Here is a 21396-nt window from a genome sequence, read left to right as displayed (position 1 = left end):
CAGTTTCTCTTCATTCTCCAACTGCCAGCCATTCTTTGCTTTGCTCAACAAAAATATAGTATGTATAATATGTCTATGTATACAGCACTGTGCGAGGGGCTAAGAGGAATAAACAGAAGTAAACCACATAACTCCTGCCCTTAAGACACTTATATTCTGGTTCAAGAGCAGATAAACGCATGAAGTTAAATAATACAAAAAACTACTGAAGAGTTGGTATCACACAACATAAAGTCAAGAGGGGCATAAGATATCCTAAAAAGGAGTGCCCATGAGAACAAAGAATGAGCTTGGGCTTGAAAGACAATGGGAATGATGAACACAGAGGGCTTAAGAAGGCCTGCAGTGGGAATAAACGAGCCAAGGGCTTCTCTCTTGCTTATTTCTGTCCCTTAACTCATGACCCTACAACTTTCCACATATGCTTTGGTTCTAGGCTTTAGAACCAGATCCAAGGGGACACTGCCCCCTCCTTGGCATCCATCACCACTAAATGTAGACAGTGCTAGGGGTTAGTCATAACCACCTGGCCCCACTGGGGGGTCTGAATCTGCAGCAGGTGGGCTGTGGCAGGTGCTGCAATCTTTGCTGTCCATTCTCTCTTCTTAGGAATGATGACCAGAGACCACTTCATTAGCCCTCCCTTCCTGAGATGGCCATCCAGATCATGGTCCCCCATGTGATTCTCATAACAAAGACCAGCCTGGTTGCTGATCACAGCTAAAAAGCCAACCTCACCATCTTCCTTTTCTTATCTGTGAAGGATTTCCAGAGCCAATTTTGTATTTTTGTGTTGGTGGTGGGAATGATGAACACAGTGGGCTCAAGAAGTCCTGCAGTGGGAATATGTGAACCAAGGACTTTTCCTGAGATGAGGAGCTCATCTCAACTAATCCATGTAGAAAAACATTTGGGTTGGTGGACTGGATCCAGTGGTAATTCTTTACCCAACTCTCACCAGGTATAATTTGTTATGTAGTCCAGTTGTTTTTACTCTGCACAGGACAAATGTTTATAAAATTATGAAGAAGATGGTCATTTATACGACAACGTCATAATATGCTAAATTTCTTTGAAACCTTTCCTTCCAAATAGGGGATGAAAGAAGAGATGAGGAAAGAGATTTTGTGAGCATCTGCAATGTTACATCACTCCTGAGCTTTCTGTGGGATTCTCATCCCTGTCTATAAAAGAACTTTCTCTCCATATCAGAAAATTAGGAGGGCAGAGATTTGGGCTATTTTATTCATTCCTATATCCCCAGTGCCTAGAATAGTGCCAAGTACATAGTAGGTGCTCAGAAAATACTCGTTGAATAAATGAATTAGTCAGGCCAGGTGCAGTGGCTCGTGTCTGTAATCCCAGGACTTTGGGAGGCCGAGGCAGGCACATCACGAGGTCATGAGATCGAGACCATCCTGGCTAACACGGTAAAACCCCATCTCTACTAAAAATACAAAAAATTAGCTGGGTGTGGTGGCGGGTGCCTGTAGTCTTAGCTACTAGGGAGGCTGAGGCAGGAGAATGGCCTGAACCTGGGAGGCGGAGCTTGCAGTGAGCCGAGATCACGCCACTGCACTCCAGCCTGGGGATGGTGCAAGACTCTGCCTCAAAAAAAAAAAAAAAAAAGAATTAGTCATTTTACCCCGTAAAACCTAGCAAGCAGTCAACAAATTATTTGAGTTTAAATTCCTTAATAGTCTTCTTTTTTCAAGCAATTCTGCTAGTTTTGAAAGACTATTGCTCAGGACAAATGGCTGACTGATGCAGCCTGTGTACTTCAGAACATGTTGGAGAAACAAAAAAGGAAAACAAAGAAAATTTCAAAGTGATTTCAAGATGTCATTATATTTATATTTAAAATATAATTTCTTTTCAGGTTTTGGTAAACATAAGCAAATTTTGGCTAGATAAAACAAAAAGTGTTGGCTCTTTTCATTGGTTTGAAGGTCCAGTAGAGCACAGGGTGTGTTCTGTGGGTGACCAGAAAGCATGCCCTCACTTCTACACTTGATCAGCAAATGTTTCAAAGGACAAGTGGGATTCCAGTAGCTCTACCTTGTTCTTTATAAACAAAAAGCACACTGTCTGAATTGTTGTCTGGCAGTATTAAGTGTTGTTTTTAAAAAAAAAAAAAAATTGAAAAGCACAGTGAAGTAAGTTTTCAAAGAAATACTTGCAAAATGCTGTGGCTGCTGAGTCAAAGAGACAATTTCCATGATATCATCGCCTTTTCTCCTATTGGTAGCCAAAGCGGCACAAGGCAATTCACTGGGGTATGGGAAGAAAATGTTACAACTTCTAGGTACGTGGTAAGAAAGTGTTGGAATTCTATTTGTATTCATTTTTATCCCAATCTTTAAAATTCTATGTATGTGTATGTTTTACGGATGTACCTGTTACACCAATGTATGCATACAATTTACAAATAAAGATAATACAATAGGGTGTGTAGTCAAAGCTTTCACTGATAGGTGTGTATGATCAAAAAGGGTGAATACCACTGACTAGTCTTTCGTTGATATTGAGTTCTTTGGTTAAAAAATAAAAAGGAAGTTTGTTCTTAATTAGCATATCATACTTACCTTTTTACCACTATTTCAATGGCCTAAATATAAATAAATCCATATAAGCCAAGAGGCAGGGTTTGCATGCTTATAGTTCCAAACAATAATTGTGTTCTGGAATAATTGTCAATGTATATGGCCTGCGCTCTGCCATCACTCTGAACAGAAATATTCTGAAAAATTATTTCCAGCATTATTGTCTCTCCTGTTTCCTTAAATGCTAAAATTCTTGTGTAACTCTGTTCATTATTAATACATTGAGAATTTGGGGATCAAGGGTTTATCTTGATTTGTGTGATGTTATATAGCCATCATAAAAGATGGGATGCACTTCTAACTGCATCATGACCTGATGAGGTCAACACCATCTATTCTATAGGAATTTTTACTTTAAGTAAAAACTCTTTCTAAAGTGCACATATCCATGGCTTGAGAGGCAGTGTTACTATGAGGAACAAATGAGTTTCTGTACCATGAAAAGCACCCAGAGATGCCTAACACAGTAGCTTCTAAAGTGTTAGCCATTATTATTGTTACTATTACAATTATTATCGCTGCTAATATTGTTATTGCCATGCAATATATGGCCAGGTAGTTCTTTTTTATACCTTAAGTGTTCTTTCACTCACATATGAATAACATATTTTCTATATTTTATCAACTATTAATAATTCTAGCGGGGAAGAGTTTAATAATGACTTGATGTAAATGCTTCACAAAGGCCAAATGAATTTTTAGGCCTGGGATGAGGGAAAGAATAATTCTCATGAGGAGGGCTAACAGAAGAGAGAATGCTAATAGGGTAGTGCATTATTTACTGAGATTTCAGAAGGTAATGGCTATCATAGGCAGTGGGAAGGAAAGACATAGAATAATACATGGTACACCTATGCCAAGCAAAGCTTGTGAGCATCTAACAATTAAGCATGTTGTTATATACTTAAATGTAAAACTGGACTTAGCGAAAGGTTACCTGTTATTGCTGAAGGGAGAAAAGCTTGTAAAATGTCTTTTATACACTGAGGCCATAGGAAGGAAGTGACTGATGCTTAATTAAGTGATAAGAATGACAGGAAAACATCTTGAAAAAATATTAGCAGTTATAATAGAGTCAAGGGCAGACACAGAATTTACATGGTGTCATGGTCTTGATTATGACTCTGCCTTTGATTTATTTTTTATTTTTATTTTTTAGAGATGGGGGTCTCACTATGTTGCCCAGGCTGGTATCAAACTCCTGACCTCAAGTGATCCTCCCACCTCAGTTCCCTAAAGTGCTGGGTTATTAGGTATGAGCCACCATGCATGGCCTGCCTTTGATTTCTTGTACCTCATACAGAAAACTTTGATGAATATAACTTACATTTTATACCCTATACACCATTTGCAGAAAATTTTAAACTGCAGAAAGTTTTCTCTGCCGCCCAAAATATTTTCAGGATGATTTTTCTTTTTTCTTTTCTTTTCAAGGCAAGGTCTCACTCTGTCACCCAGGCTGCAGTACAGTGGTGCATTTACAGCTCACTGCAGCCTCAACCTCCTGGGCTCAAATGATCCTCCCACTTCGGCCTCTGGAATAGCTGAGACTACAGGTGTGTGCCACCATGCCTGACTAATTAAAAATTTTTTTTTTTTTTTGTAAAGACAGAGTCTCACTATGTTACCCGGGCTGGTCTTGAACTCTGGGGCTTAAACAATCCTCCTGCCTTGGCCTCCCAAAGTGCTGGGATTACAGGCATGAGCCACCACACCTGGCTGACAAGGTTTTTCTTGCTGTAACTTTACACATGTGCAGGAAAATACAAATTGATCTTTACTAGCAGTTGAAGAAAAATATCATTAGTGAAAAAAAAACAAAGAAAAAAAACTGTTTTCTCCTCCACATCTCATGTGGCATACTAAAGCCAAATATGAATTACTGAGATATTCTCATTAGCATGGTTGAGAGCATACTGTAAATACCTCTCCACTTCATACTCAGAAAAGTTACTCATGCAAAATGAGAAAATAATTAGTAACAGAAGTTGATATACTTGAAGGGGACTTTTCGATTCTTTTTTGGGAATATCAAGATCCACAAGGCTGAGGAGATCTAAGACTCTAGTTAACATGCTTGTAGGACAGAATAGGAAATTTGGTGTTGTTCTCAAACCTACCACAACGATCACAACATCCAGACAATTCCAGAAACTCCTGAAATAGTGTAGTTTGTGAATGCGAATTTCCAGTATCTCTTCCACCACGTAGTAAAGGATAAAGAAACAAAAGATAATCTCACAGGCTGCCAGGAAGAAATCAAAAGTTGTGACGTATCGGATCAGCTTTAAAGGCTGAAATTGCCAAGATGGAATCACACCGCCTGTTGCTGGGAATTCAACCAATAACCTGCATGGAAATAAGAACAATTAAAACAATAACAACAACAACAACACATGAATATAGCCAGGAACGGATGGCCATCTATTCTGTTCGTGCACTACAAGGTAATTAAACCGCTACGATGAGTCCCCTCAAACTAGTGGCAAAACATTTTGATCATAGCTAATAATTCCATACTTGTAGAATTTTGTGCCATCAAAGGAGTAAGACTTCCTGAGGTCTTTCAGTCCCAAAGGAGAACTTCCTGCTCAGTCTTCCCTCTATTTTTCTATATTTATGCTGCTCAAAATGCCATATACTTTTAATGTAAAAGTAAATCAACACACAAACTTTTCTAGGACTTCTGTTATTATTTTTTAAGAGCTAGGGACTCGCTTTGTTGCCCAGGCTAGAGTGCAGTGTTGCAATCATAGCTCACTGCTGCCTCAAATTCCAGGGCTCAAGGGATTCTCCTGCCTTAGACCCCTGAGTAGCTGGGACTATAAGTGTGCAGTACGATGCCCGACTAATTTTTTTTTTTTTTGGCAGAGACTGAGTCTTGCCCTTTTGCCCAGGTTGGTCTCAAACCTCTGGGCTCAAATGATACTCCTGCCTGGCCCTTTCCAAGTGCTGGAATTACAGGAGTGAGCCACTGTGCCTGGCCCTAGGACTTTATTAAATTCAAGTCCTTCTCCTAGGCAACATGAATAGCTCTGATCTTTACCGGTTTACCATAACTGGACTGAGGGTTTTTTTTGTCAAACACCATTTCGTAGGTGTCACACTGAGAAAGTTGGGTGATTCAGTTAATGACACAGACTCCTTATCTAACTAGAAACAGAATCTCTAGCTGCTTCATTTTAAGACATTTAAAAGCCCTTTAGTCAGCTACTAGCCATCATTATCTCTGCCATTACAGGACAGATAGCCGTACCTGGAACTTGAGCATCCAGGACACATGCATGAGCAATAATCAAGTAAAAACAGGGACTATGGTAAATTAGAACTGGTCAGAGAAGTGTGAACATTTTCCTTCCTTTTCATTGTCAGTTTTCCTGTTCTTTCTTTCCTATTTGATGTGTTGGAGAGTAGGGGTAAGAACCAAAAACTCAGGAGAGCAACACTGAAGCCAAGAGTCTTGTATGTGACAGCCTCATTGGGAACTCAAAAGGGAAGGAAGTGGCCTTCAAGAGTCAAGTCATTTCTCTGGTCCATTCTGGCCCTGCAGTAGTCAACCACTTCCAGAAACTTAGAAAAACAGTATAGAGAAATGAAGCAGTTGTCTTAACAATGTTTATCCTTAAAGTATACGAGGAAGCAAAAGAAATACTCAATACCTTCTATAAATAGAATTTACTAAAATATCAGAGTTGCCTCTCTGTTTTTATTCTCTTCCTTTTTATTCTATTCTTTTGATCTTCACTGGAATACTTAGGAAAAACTCAATAATAACTGCAATAGATTTTCATTCATTTCTAGTGATAACTACTACTGGACTACTGGTTGAGTATTTCCTTCCTTCCTTCCTTCCTTCCTCCTTCCTCTCCCTCCCTCCCTCCTTCCTAGCTTCATTCCTCCCTCCCTCCTTCTCTTTTTCTTTTTTTTGCCACTGTGAGCAAGGACAGGTTGAATGTTTCTAATCTGAAAATCTGAAATATAAAATGCTTCAAAATCCCAAACTTTTTCAGCACCGACATGACCGCATAAGTGGAAAATTCCACACCTGACTTCATGTGACAGGTCATTGTCAACATGCAGGCACACAACAGTTTATTCAACATCCCTAAGGGAAAAATAAAATTTCCTTCAGGCTATATGCATGAAGTTCCATTTATGAAACATAAATGAATTTTGTGTTTAGACTTGGGTCCCATCCCCAAGATATCTCATTTTATATATATGCAGACATTCCAAAATCTGAAAAAAATCTTAAATCTCAAACATTCCGGTCTGAAGCATTTTAGATAAGGGATAACCTGTAATTGATTTAATGTGGTACTATTTTCTGCAAACGTTGTTAAATACAAGGACTGGGACAATCCAACAAGCCACGTAAAGCAGAATTGAGCTTAACCTCAAGAACAATGACAAGACTATTATGAGAATAAACCCTTCTTATCTTGTGTGTAAATATACATGCAATAATCCATGTTAGTGATGTTTGGGTATTGCTGACATGCTCACCAGGAAGATTAAAGTGGGTGAACTCTGACTCCCTCTTGCTCTGCTTTTTCCTTCTTTTTAATAGTACCTATCACCTTCTAATATTTTATATATTATATAATAAAATAACTACTATATTATTTGTATTGTTTATTGTTTAATGTTTATTCTCTATCTCCTCCTGGTTGGAGGCAAGCTCTGCAAAGGCAGGGATCTTTGTTGTGTTTGCTGACATGTCCCAAGAGCCAAGAACAATGTCTAGCCCATATTAAGTGTCCAATAGATGTTTGCTGAATAAATGAATGGAGTTGGGTCCCAGACAAGCCAGTGGAATCTTTGTCAGTTTCGTTACTGTCTCCCAGAGGGGTCATCATGGCAACAACCCAGGATCTAAGGAAGGAACTTTATGTGACTCTGACAGCCCTTAGCATGAGCAGGTACCTGGGTATCCTACTGAGCGTCCTACAAGCACTCCAATTACTGTGTTTGTGTGATAATAGCAGAGGCTCATCTGAGAGTGAGAAACTCCAGGGAATGAATCAAGATTTGATGGGCAGGGGACTTGGTGATGGAACATGTGGCACTGATCATCCTCATAATGGGTAGGGACAGATGTTAGAAAAACACAATACTTATCTGGAAAGGTTCCAGCATTGAGATGAACTTGGACCAGAGTTAAGGTTCTTTCCAACTTGTAATATTCTAGGATCCCAACTTCCTTCCTCAAATATCCTTTATTTCAATAAGCCTTCAGTTTTTACCCCTCCCTTGCTATCTCTCTGGGTCCTTGGCATCCTCATTTAGTTAACGGCAGGCAAAGGTTTTTCTGGCCAACCCCAGGATAGGATGTACGTACAAATACACAAAAATAGGAGGGATGCGTGTCCTCAGTACACACCTGACCACACAGAACAGGTTAATGTTGGCGTTGTACACTGAGAAGTCAATAAAAGTTGCCCTGGTTCCTCGGTCCAGCCAGACATTTTTCTTGAGGCTAGCAACTTGTGCAGCTGTTTCCTCTCTTGTTCTTGACAAATCCAGATAATAGCCAGCTCCACTATAAGTTGCAATGATTCCCCAGTGGCTACTACCATTCAAGTCTTTTTCACTTGTGTAGATCCAACTGATTAAAAACAAAACCAAAAAACAAACAGTTAAAATCAGTGGAACACTTGTGGCAATTACAAGGACAGCTGGTTCCTTGTAAAATAAAGTATGCATTAAGGCCTATCAAGCTGGGTAATGTGCCTGACCTGGCACTTCATAAGTGTTTTCTTGGTTAATTCCCATACTGTTATTAGCCTCACTTTAGGAATGAGGGCCCTGAGGCTTAGTGAGGTCAATGTAGTCCCAAAGTTTTGAAGGTAGACTCAGGAACCAATGCCAGGGCTGTCTGTCCCTAGAGCCTCTGCTCTGCTCTAGAGCCTCTGCTCAGTTTATATGGCTGCCTTCTCTGGGTAACTGTGCTCAGGGACTAGATAACTTGAGGTCCCCAGAGAAATTTACAGCCAAAAGAGGGACAAGTTCATCAAGTGGCATTGTCAGCATTTGGGAATTTCATCCACAAATATTCAGAGGATCTCTTAGAAAACATGCTTCTTTGGCACTAATGGGGATATAAAGGTCCTTTCCCTCCCAAATGTAAAACAAGTAGGAAAACAAAAGTTGTAATTAAACAAGTAAAATACAAGGTGGATAATAATAAGAAGCAAAAGACTTAAGAAATTAGGCTGGCAGATCAGAGGAAAGCTATCCTTATTTGGGGATCTGGCAATGAAGGGATGGATTAGAAAAGGCTTTAGGAAGAAGCTATGTTGGACCTGAGCCATGAAAGGTGAGTAGGACCTGGACTTGCACAGGTGAATGCTGATATGGTTTGGCTGTGTCCCCAACCAAACTTATCTTGAATTGTAACTCCCACAATTCCCATGTTTTGTTGGAGAAACCCGGTAGGAGGTAATTGAATCATGGGGGCAGGTCTTTCCCATGGTGGTCTCGTGATAGTAAATAAGTCTCACAAGATTTGATGGTTTTACAAGGGGGATTTTCCCTGCACAAGCTCTCTCTCTTTGCCTGCTGCCATCCATGTAAGACATCACTTGCTCCTCCTTGCCTTCCACCATGATTGTGAGGCCTCCCCAGCCATGTGGAACTGTAGGTCCATAAAACCTCTTTCTTTGGTAAATTGCCTAGTCTCAGGTATGTCTTTATCAGCAGCGTGAGAAAGACTAATACAAAATGGGAAGGGCATTTCTAACGGTGAGCCATTGGTCAAGAGAAGAAGTAAGTAGTTCAGTTTGGCTCCACAAGGTAAAGAATGGTAGATCGAAAGGTAGTCTGTGGTCAGCTTCTGAAGGGCAAACATGAAGGAGTCTGTGAAGGGAAAGTTCTGAGAGGCACAGAACAGGGCTGTTCTGGTGGCGGCAGGGAAGACTGGAGTGGGGAGGAAGAGGGCTCACGTGCAGAAAAGAGTTAACACAGCAGGCCTGAGATGGTCTTTCCTTAGGAAGGCCTGTTTGCAAGGTTGGACTTTGGCTGGCATCTGGGAACCTGACTGATAAACAGCTCCCTGCACTGGTGTACAACTTTCCCTGACCGGTAAGAGAGGCTTGCTGTGCCTGTGCTATTTGTACAAGCAATGTGGCTTTACACTCAACACCTGCTTTCCTTCTGGGAGTCGGCAATTTTGGCACATGCCAGTCATAAACCAGTACCAGTATCCAGTGAACACCCCAGGCACTGAGTCTCTAATTAACCTCTCTGATAGACATTTCACACATTGTTACAGCTTGTTCCTGGAGAAATTCAGCACATCCTATGTGACCTCACTGGGAGAGGGCTCCTGGAAGCCTACACTGGGTTTTCCCCATGTGCCTTTTCTTTTGTATCCTTTCACCATAATAAACCTTAGCTATGAGGATGCCTCTATGCTGAGTCCTTCTAGTGAATCACTGAACATGGGGGTGGTCTTAGGGACCCCTGACATAGCTCCATTAGCAATAACCAAGAGGTAATGAGGCCTGAACTCACTCAGTGAAGATGGGAAGGGGAAGGAAGGAGTGAGAGAGTGTCACCACAGTGACTGCCAGCAGAACTTGGCAACTGATTTGGAAGTTGGGGCAAGGAGGAAACATGGCTCAAAAATGACTCTGGAGTCTCTTTCAGGGCAATAGGAAGATAGCAGTGCCATTAACAGAAGGAAGAGCAGATCCCATAAGAAAACGATAAGTTTAATTTGGGGCATATTGAATCACAAGAGGTGTGGGACATCCAGGTGGAATAGAGATGTATCTTTTATCACTAGAATGCAAGCTCTGTGAAGAAAGGATGTTTGCTTCTGTTTCCTGCTGCTTTGTTTCTTCAGCATCACGGGGAGTAGAAGAGGGGTGACTTCTAGCAATGGGAACATGCCTGGCACATTGTTAAAGAAATGACGAGTCACCAAATAAAGATGCCAGTGGAAGCCATCTGAATGTCATGGGAAAGAGGGTAAAGAAAGAAAAGATGGAGATACAAATATAGAACCTGGGAATAAGACAGGAGAAGTGAGAGAAAGGGGTTTCAGAGTTAAAAGAACCCAAAGTGTAGAGCTCCTCACGGAAGTCAAAAGAATGAGCAGTCATCACTGCCACCTTCTGCAGACAGGATGAAGGGGATAAAGACTGAGATTTGTTCAGTGGATTTGCTAACTAGAGGTCCCTAGTGGCTTCCTGGTGAGATGTCAAAAGCAAGAACCTAAGCTTTAAGAGGTAAATCGAGGGTAAGGAAATGGAAGTGGCAAATGAAGACTATTCTTCCAAGAAGTTTGGAGGTGATGGGAAGAAGAAATTGGAGTGACTTGAGAATGTAGAAGAATAAAGGGATGGTTTAGATATGACAGGGAAGGTCCCCTTTGGCAATCCACCCTGGAGTAGAAATCACTCATTCATACATGCATCCAACACATATTTATTAGTATCTTTACTATGAGGCATTGTTCAAGGCTTTGAGAACACAGCAGTTAACAAAATAGAATCCCTGCCCTCAGGAAGCTTGAGTACTGATGGGCAGCTGAGAGCATCGAAAAGCCACCCTAATGATGTAATTAATACGGAGGAGGAATTAATATGGAAGAGGTTTAGTAGACGAAACATGGGTTTTGGAGTCAGGCTGCTTAAATCTTGGTTCAGTTCCATTTGCTAGCTGTGACACTTTGGGCAAGTGAGCCTCAGGTTTTTCATCTATAAAATGGAGATGATACCTATTTTAGAGTTGTTTTGTGAAAGTAGATGAGATAATGCGTGAAATAACTTCTTAAATAATGTCTGGCACAGAGCCGTGGCTGTATAAATTTATCTTCTTAGTGATGTGAGATAAATAAAATATTGGAAAGGGTATCACAGATGGAAGGCATGCTTATGCTTACTACAAAAAGGCACACTAGAAAGCAAAATAAAGCTGGGCATGGTGGCATATTCTACAGTCCCGGCTACTTGGGAGGCTGAGGCTGGAGAATTGCTTGAGCCCAGGAGTTTGAGGCCAGCCTGGGCAACATCAAGAGGCTCCATCTCTAATAAATTTTTTATTTTTAAAGAAAGCGAAATCACTAATATAACTTGGATGATAATGTTCTTTGAGATTATTTAGTACCTTTGTCCTAAAGCTCTGGAGTTTTACTAAATTTTTTTTTTTTTTTCTGAGGTGGACTCTTGCTCTGTTGCCCAGGCTGGAGTGCAGTGGTGAGATCTCGGCTCACTGCAACCTCCACCACTTGGGTTCAAGCAATTCTCCTGCCTCAGCCTCCCGAGTAGCTGGGACTATAGGCACATGCCACCACACCCAGCTAATTTTTGTATTTTTAGTTGAATCAGGGTTTCACCATGTTGGCTAGGCTGTCTTGAACTCCTGACCTCAAGTGATCTGCCCGCCTTGGCCTTCCAAAGTGCTGGGATTACAGGCATGAGAAACTGTGTCCAACCTGGATTTTTACTAAATTTGTTTCTTATGGGTTCTGGTATAAATAGAGTATACACTGGATGGTACAAGAAGAATACACTAATTGAAAAGGTGATTGCCCATTGTATAGTAACAAATGTGGATTCTGGGCAACTCAGTTTCCAAGAAAAGAACCTAGATGAACCGACAGCATTAGCTGAGCAAAGCTTAGAAGATGACTCTGACCAGTGACGTACCCAGGGACAGCAACCCCAAAGGCCCACGCTGAAATGGCCTGGGAGGTCTTCCTGTTTCTTTATAATAACTACAATACTTCTAAAATAGTAAGTGCCCTCCCTTAATACACAAGATGTTTGAAGTATGGGTACCAAAGTGTACAAAAAGCCCCTGTAAATATGCATGTGTACAAATACATACTTAAAATCTCAAACATTTGAGTAAAATGGGCTTTAAACCAAACAAAAAATGGCCTCACAAGCTTACACATTAAATAACTCCATTCTGAACAAAAACCTGTTTGTAAGACCTATAAAAAAAGAGTTCCTGCAGCTGAAAACTTGCTGTTAAATAACTTAGTGGATGATGTTACTGGACCTATAAAAACAGGGCCCAGGGCATCTTAAATGAAATTTTCAAAGGCTCAGATAATTAATTTTTTGTGGGTCATATGGTCAACGATTTAGTCTTTTGAAAAATATGCATGTAGAAACTGAAAGAAGGCTAAAAAGTAGTGAAAACTTGAGAAGTCAAAGGTCAAGTTGGCTAAGGTTTAAATATAAGCACTGAAGAGTCACTGAACTTCTTTTTGCCTCGGTGAAGGTGTCAGGGAATGAATGAATGAATGGTGGGAGGTCAGAGAATAAATGAGTGAATATCACCAAGTGGCAATGAGTCCCAGACACTTACGCGGTTCCATTTCGGGGCCCGAAGGGAGCCCTATCTTCACTACTGACAGAGTAGACATCATAGCACTCTTTAATTTCATCTCTCAAGTCCTGGGGGATAGAGCAGGATCCATTTCTGACTCGGAGTTGCCGTATTCGTGGTACCCCTAACAACAGGTTCTCATAGAAGATGAAACTTCGGTTGTCAGCTTCAGTCTGGTTACTGGGCTGCATCTTCCAGTACAGCCCATCCAATAAGGAGCCTTCTGTGAACTAAAAGCACAGGAAACATCTCTGAAAAAGTTCCAAGCTCAGCTGCTGTCTTGCTCCTGCCTGGAACGTTTGCATAACCAAGCATTTGGCAACTCTATGAAAATAGTAGAGTGATAAGAATGAGTTTTGTCGTCAGAGAGATTTGGGATAGCATCTTGCCCCATCACTTGTTAGCTATGAGGCCTTGAGCAGGGTCCTCTGAACCAAGGTTCCTGCATCTGGAAAACCCATCTTTTATGTAGTCACTGCATCTGGCACAGAGTGGGTACTTAATACGTGGCAGCTCTGATTTGCATAGTTACTGCACCTGGCACAGAGTGGGTACTTAATATGTGGCAGCTCTGATTTGCATAGTTACTGCACCTGGCACAGAGTGGGTACTTAATATGTGGCAGCTCTGATTTTTGTTCCTGGACTAAAGGTGGGGTCATAATTAACTCCACTTCCCCTTATTAAATAATGTCTCACATAATCATGGTTCTAAACTTGTTTAGAGAAAAGGCTACAGTTTTGATTACCAGCCTGGCATCTGATAGACCTTTCACCTGTCTGGACTATTTTGCTGTATGGTGAACTCTCCAATCCCTCCTTATCCCTTTAGAGACTGGCATTTATCATCATGGAATGTGTATACAAAAGTCTCTTGTTAGTTTGTACAACTAGCTATGCCTGTAGGGAAAACAGATCTATTTCTCAGTGTGCTATCCTTATCAGATGATCAACAGAGATAGACTGATTTGCCCTCTCAGATGGTGAAAGATTCATATTATACAAGTGTGGCTTTGGATGCCAAGTACTTTTGTATATGAATAGGTTCTTGTGACCCAGTTGTCTCTATCCTTAAAATCAATAGCTCTGACCCCAGGGTTTAGTAAGAATTTTAGAAACTATCTCCCTAAGGAGAAACAATAATTTTCTTTTCAATTTCCCTTCCAATTTTCTTAGATTCCAAGCCCCATATCCCTCAGATGAGTTTAATATTTTTCCTATGGTATCATTCATTGCTATACTGTTAACTATGTTGGAATTTGGGAAGGGGCTGGACTGGGTTGAACTTCACAACAGCAAACCTTTTTGTTTGTTTTTGGTTTTTTGTTTTTGTTTTTTTTTTTTGGATTTTTTTGAGACAGGGTCTCACTCTGTTGCCCCGGCTGGAATGCAGTAGCATGGTCATGGCTCGACCTCAAGCAATCACTCAAGTGATCCTCCCACCTCAGCCTCCTGAGTAGCTGGGACTACGGGTGTGTGCCACCCCACCCTGCTAATTCTTTAATTTTTTTGGAGAGACAAAGTCTTACTATGTTGTGCCCAGGCTGGTTTTGAAATCCTGGGCTCAAGCAATCCTCCTGCCTTGGCCTCCCAAAGTGCTGGGATTACAAGCGTGAGCCACCAAGCCCCACCAACAGCAGACCTTTGAAAGAATGTCCTTACTTTGTGTCAAGCACTGTTTTAAGAGCTGGGGACACATGCCATCATCAACAAAGAGACAAAATGCAAAAGGCGAAGCAAGACAGAAGAACCACACTGTCCTTCATTGGCCTTACATTCTAGGAGATTCTCAATAAATATTTATTGAATCTTGACTCATGGAACGAATTATAAACTAGGATGAAGAAGTAGCTGTCAGGCTAGAAAAAAATCGATTTTTCTTGTTCCCTAGCCATGTGACCATATGATTTAAGCATCCTGAATCTCATTTTCCTCATTAACAAACTAGGGCATACTCTTAGTACTTACCTAATAGAGTTACCATAGAAATTAAATTAGGTAAGGTATGAAACACTCAGCACAGTGCAAGGCACAGGCAAAGTTCTCAGTGTTAACTTTACCCCTCTTTGAGAGTAGGAACAGTAACTTCTAACAACTCACCATAACTTACGTCTCACACAGTGTTAAATGCAAAGCAGGTCCTGTCGATACTCATGCACTGAAATGATGAAGCCAAATGAAAAATTTTCTGTGATAAAGAGGTACTTTCAAAGTTATTTGCAAATACCTTCCAGAAGTCTTCCATGGAAGACAGAGTTTTAAAGTTAGTTTTCTCTGTTTTGGACACGGGGGTGTCTAGGAAGAGCTGTGACATCATCCGGGTGTAGTAGTACACATTGGAGCTCATCATGCCGTAGGTCACTGGAACACAGAAAGATCCAAATGAACGCCCCAAGGGAATCGGCACACATTCACACACCAGCAGCCTTCACGAAGGGATTGTTCCTATGGATAAACAGTTTGGGCAAATATCCACAGAAGGTCTTCTCTCACCCCTGCCTTCCTTCCCCCTATCATTCTTCTAGGATATCTCCCTATCTCTCTGGCTTATAAAAGAAATATGTAATATTAATATTGGCTCATATGAAACAAAATTGGCTTACTATTGAGTATCAGTGTAAGATCAGGAACGTTTACTTGATATTTGGGACTTCCAACATGCCTACTCAATTTCATCTACCACCACCTCTCGGCTCAGATCCTCCATACCAGTGAGGCTGATCTGCACAAGGTCATAGCTATGCTGGGCTCCCCACCCTCCTGCTGTGCACACTGCCTACTCTCCCTGCAGTAACATGGGCAAGCCATTGTTTGTTTCCTCCAGATCAATTCTCCATTCTTCTCCGCCCTGTTCTGTGCCCTGAGGCTAACCTTTATGAACTGTACCAACTGGAATCCTTTGCCCTACGGGGATATCAAGGACAGAGTTTGTTCCCCCACCCCTGTTCTCCATACCCTCACCATCTGGATGCAGTTTGGCAGTGGAGACTCTAATCTTGGCCATGGGTGCTGAGGGAATCCCTTTTCTCACAACCACACTGGGCTCCCACTATGCCACTCCCTCCCCCAGTTCCCTAAAGCCTGGAGGTGGTTACTTTTTTTGAGTGCATCACTTCCCCTTTTTGGTTCTCTTAACCCCACCACATCTCTGTAAATAGTCCCTTCATTAAACTTCTCTTAATCACCACTTGAGTTCATCATCTCCTTTTTCTAAGATGCTGACTGACACAGACATATCTGCTTCCCACCTACCAGTCAAATCTTGAATGGAACCCTATAACTCAAACTACATCCCTGCCATGGACATTTACTGATTATTTTGAATGGTCTTGGAAGGAGGTGGGAAGATCCTTTACAAGCTTAGTAGACCAAAGGAGATCAGGGTCTGATTCCTGGCCATGCTCCTTACTTGCTATACGACCTGTGCAAGTTGCTTAAACTTTCTGAGCTTCAGTTTCCTCTTCAGTAAGATGGGGATAACCAACTATCCCATGGATTTTTTGGTGCCTAAATAAAAACAATAACTAAAATTTATCCAGTACAGTGGTTGACACTTAACAAATGTTCAATATGGTGGCTCTTCCTCCTTAACTGGATTGTTATAATGCATTTATTATAGATTTCAGCACTTTACCAAGTACTTTCTCATTCTGGACTTTAATGATTGCAGGTATAATATAATTCCTATAATTAGCTGATAAAACGTTTCAAGGGGAAGGAAACATGTTGTATGCTTTTTAAAAACTACAGTTCTGAATACCCACAATTAATACTTACCTGAAACTATAATACATTTCAGGGATCATATTCAAACCTATAGAAATTATTTTGGGATTAAGTACTATTTAGCAAATCTCTCCTTCATGCAGCTGTCTTCTCCCCACTCTGCATTTTTCTTTCTTTTTTTTTTTGAGACAGAGTTTCACTGTTGTTGCCTAGGCTGGAGTGCAATGGAGCAATCTCGGCTCATTGCAACCTCCACCTCCCAGGTTCAAGCAATTCTCCCACTTCAGCCTCCCCAGTAGCTAGGATTACAGGCATGTGCGACCATGCCCAGCTGACTTTTTATTTTTAGTAGAGATGGGGTTTCACCATGTTGATCAGGCTGGTCTTGAACTCCAGACCTCAGGTGATACACCTGCCTTGGCCTCCCAAAGTGCTGGGATTACAGGTGTGAGCCACCACACCTGGCCCCTCTTTCCCTTTCAAGCATCATAGGAAATTAAGATTATTTAAGAAGGGTAGGTAATAATGATCCAAACACGAGTGTGTTTGGGAGTTCATCTCAAGCAATCAATTAAGCAGTAAATAGACATAATACACACAACTTGTATACTGTATCTAGAGACGTACGAAAAATGTCCAGTCCCCCTGGTTTGGCTCCCTCACCTGTCATCCTATAACCTAATGTAATTAGGACAAGAACAGTCCTCTTCAGGTGTTACATGACTTACTACCTCTCAGAACTGTCTTGCGACAAGAGTTAAGAGTTTAGAATTCTAATCCACTCATATTTATGGAACAAGGTATTGGGCATGAAGATGAACAAGATGTGATCTCTGCACTCAGAAGAGTTCATAGGGTCCCCAGCGAGTGCTGCCTAGCCAACTCCCACAAAGAATGCAAAGGATGGACATGAGTACACTGTCCTCTGCAAAGGCCTGTCAGTCTACAGTCAATCGAGGAGAGAAAGGGACATGACACAAGAGCAAGCAGTGAAGGCTGCTAAGAGCCAACCAAATAATTAAGTTGATTATTTTCAATGAACTTGGAATTGGAATGTACTTTGGATTGACTGATTAATATAGACTGTTGTGGAGTTTTTAACCTGTGGGTTTACTGTGGTTGTTGTTAAAAAGGAATTTTGATAAATTATTTACATATTTTTATTTATAAATATGGTATAACTATATATAAGTATGTAAATATAAGGATCTTAGATACTGAATTGAAAATGTATCCCTTTATTTTCCTAGACCACTCATAATCCAGTACTGATTTTTGCTTTTGAAATTCTCAAGATCTATATTGGCTTTAATAGCTTCACCAAAGGGCAAGCAACAGATTCTCTTGGTTATGTAGCACCATCTGCTGGACAGCCAGGTAAATAATCCCTTCCAGCTTTGAAGGGATGATTACCGTACCTTTTCTTTCTTTCTTTCTTTTTTTTTTTTTTGAGACAAGGTCTGGCTCTATGGCCAAGGCAGGAGTGCAGTGGCACCATCTCCGCTCACTGTAGCCTCAATCTCATGGGCTCAAGTGATCCTCCCATCTCAGTTTCCCGAGTACCTGGGACTACAGGCATGCACCACTATGGCCAGCTAATTTTTAAATTTTTCGTAGAGATGGGGTTTCGCCATGCTGCCCAGGCTTACCTCAAACTTGTGAGCTCAAGTGATCCTCCCTGCTCGGCCTCCCAAAGTGCTGGGATTACGGTCGTGAGCCACCGCGCCCAGCCTTAAAAGATATTTAATCAGCAAACGTTAACTCAGTCCTGTGCCAGGTCCCAAGGAAGTTCATGGCACACCTGAGTGACAGCTCACAAACTCTGGTGGTCAGCTACACCATGAGCCCATGCAGGTGGCAGCTAAAAGCCCCCTGAATTTGGAGTCATACTGATTTGGTTTTGAGTTTCAGCTTGCCTCCATCCTGAACATCTGCCTCTGTTCATGATGGCAGGTCTTGCATCTTGAGATCTTGGACAACTATTTAACTCTTCTAAGCCTGATTTTGGAAACCAGAAAATAAGAATAATACCAAGGGCTTTTGTAAAGCTCAAATGGAGAAATATATGTGAAGACATTTGCACACTGTAAAATGCAATGGAAATATAAAACTGTTAACATCACTTCTCCTTTAAGTCCCTGAAAGGAAACTGGAGAAAGCCCACTTGAAGGTAGCATTCACTCTCTAAATGAAATGAATTGTGAAGAAAAATTTAGTGCATGAAATAGATAACCTTAAATGAGGACCAGAAAGGAGACAAGAGTATTAAAAAATACATAAAGGACACATACATCTGTACATATGTACACATCTTTCTTCTGCTATTCAATCCTTGTCTTAACCCCTGAATTTCCATTTTCCATAAAATAAACTAGAGCAAAATACAGTAAAACACAGTATCGGCCAGACACGATGGCTCACACCTGTAATCCCCACACTTTGGGAGGCCGAGGTGGGCAGACCGTTGAGCTCCAGAGTTTGAGACCAGGTTGGGCAACAGGGTGAGACTGCACCACTGCACTCCAGCCTGGGCGATAGAGCGAGACCTTGTCTCAAAAACTTAAAAAAAAAAAAAAAAAAAAAAAAAAAACTATCACCAAACAACCAGCATGTGAACTAACAAAAGCTGCCTTAAAAACATGGTCTATCATTTCAAAATAGCAACAAATACTATTTTATTGTTAATATTGTTGAAAAATATAGGTTCAAATATTAAAAACAAATAAAGGGTATTGTAGAATAGTATATATTATATAAATTCCAAATCATTAGGATAAAAAAGCAAAGAAAAAATTTCCATCCAGCAAAAGAATATAAATGGAAAATAACAGGAACATATAAAAGAGAGGAAAATACTAAATAATATTAATTTGACAAAAAAAAAACATGAAACATGAATGGTTTAGACTCTTACTAAATGACAAAGTTTTAAATATTGGTTAAAAAATAAAAATGCATCTCTAGAATTGTTAGAAGAAACCCACTCAAAGCTAAAAATAAATGAATGGGAAAATATATCAGGGACAAAATATTTTTTAAAAGGTTTTAAGTGGTATTATAATCCTCTGACAGAGGACATTATAAGGTGAACACTCAGTTTGATTAAAAGGTTATTTTACATTGGTCAATTATACTATACATAATGACTTAACTGTAATGAATTCTTATGTATTGAATAACAGAACATCAAAATATATAGAGCAATACCTGTTAGTAATAAAAGAATTATCAAAACTACAATTGCAGTTGGAAACTTAAAACCCTGTATCTTTCAATCTTTGACAGATAAAGTAGACAAAAATTACCTAGGAATATTAAGGGTTTGAATTAAGTATATGACTTGACATAGATATATATATCTGTTAAGAAATTAAATTTTTTCCCTCTCTTAATAACCCTTGGGCCAAAGAAGAAATCAGAGCTGCCATAAAAATATAACCGTACTAGATGCAAAGACAGTAGAACCAAGATGCCTTGGCCGCAGTATTTCAGGTAATCTGCCACAAGATGAAGCTATCATTTTGCACAGGAAAACGAACTGCTTTGCTAGCTGTGTATTATATGATATCCTCACAGGGATGCAGTGGAAATAAAATGCAAACAAACATTTGAAGGGACTCTATAAACTCAAAGTGCTATACAAGATGATAACCTTGACTTATAGTGGAGGTACATCCTGATAAACCCATTGTAAACTGAAAATATCGTAAGCTGAAAATGCAGGTAATATAACTAACCTACTGAATGAACAACACAGCTTAGCCTGGCCTACCTTAAACATGTTTAGACACTTACATTAGGCTAGTTGGGCAACATCATCTGGCAATACAATACACCGTAGAGTACTGGTCGCTTACCCTCATAATCACATGGCTGACTGGGAGCTGTGGCTCCATCTCTAGAGTATGGTAGCCTGGAAAAAGACCAAACTTCAAAATTGAAAGTATGGTTTCTATAGAATGTGTATCACTTTCACATCACCATGAAGTTGAAAAATCATAAATCGAACCATCGTAAGTTGGGGACCATCAGTATATAAATGCAAAGCACTATACACAAATCAAGGAATTATTAGGCTTGAATTGATTAAGTGGACATACTACAGGAAATTCTGTGTGTTAGGAAACGAGAAGTGCTAGTGAACAAGAAATGGAAACAGGCAATGCTGTCAGCAGTTCGTGAGACTCTCCAGGTGTCGGCACTGAGAGGTGCACAGCTGCATCCCATCCCTGCGAGGGGGGTGAATGCATGAGCTGGTCTGGTCTGATAATCCTGTGTGAAGAGGTGGGCCTGAATGGCAGCACAACTCGGAGGTGGGGGCTGGTTCGGGTGGGCACCGCTAAGCTTCTGTCTAGATCTGGTTCTTGAGCTGATTTTGAAGGATGAGGAGGAATTAGAATGACAGAAAGGAACAGTGTACACTGAGGCTTTTTGAGATCACAAGTGGTTTGATGTGGTTGAAGAACCAGATATTTATAGGGAGTGGCAGTTCTAAAGAAGTAAGTAAAGATCGTTTGGTAAAATGCCAGCCTATTGTCTAAAGATTTTAAAGTTTATCTTGACGTTGAGATACCATGTTAAATGGAAGAGTGATCCCAGCACTTTGGGAGGATGTTGCAGGAGGATCGCTTGAGCCCAAGAGTTCAAGAACAGCCTGGGCAGCAAAATGAGACCTCATTTCTACAATAAATAAAATTAGCTGGGTGGTGTGTGCCTGTGGT

The 21396-nt window shown here is 40.6% G+C and overlaps 1 protein-coding gene across 2 annotated transcripts in view; it reads right to left on the bottom strand.

Annotated features, from left to right (window-relative positions):
- PKD2 (polycystin 2, transient receptor potential cation channel) overlaps positions 1–21396 on the bottom strand; it is a 71082-nt gene that overhangs the window by 25553 nt on the left and 24133 nt on the right. For both annotated transcript variants that reach the window (XM_001099242.5, XM_028848611.2), the window contains exons 3-6: positions 15177–15310; positions 12930–13180; positions 7987–8211; positions 4724–4952 (exon numbers count right to left, since the gene is read on the bottom strand). In XM_001099242.5, coding sequence (XP_001099242.3) covers positions 4724–4952; positions 7987–8211; positions 12930–13180; positions 15177–15310 — 839 coding nt within the window. The remainder of the gene's footprint in view (positions 1–4723; positions 4953–7986; positions 8212–12929; positions 13181–15176; positions 15311–21396) is intronic.

Source organism: Macaca mulatta, chromosome 5 (assembly GCF_049350105.2).
Source record: "Macaca mulatta isolate MMU2019108-1 chromosome 5, T2T-MMU8v2.0, whole genome shotgun sequence".
Lineage (NCBI taxonomy): Eukaryota > Metazoa > Chordata > Mammalia > Primates > Cercopithecidae > Macaca > Macaca mulatta.
The sequence above is the reverse complement of the archived record's forward strand: the minus strand, read 5'-3'. Positions and strand labels throughout refer to the sequence as shown.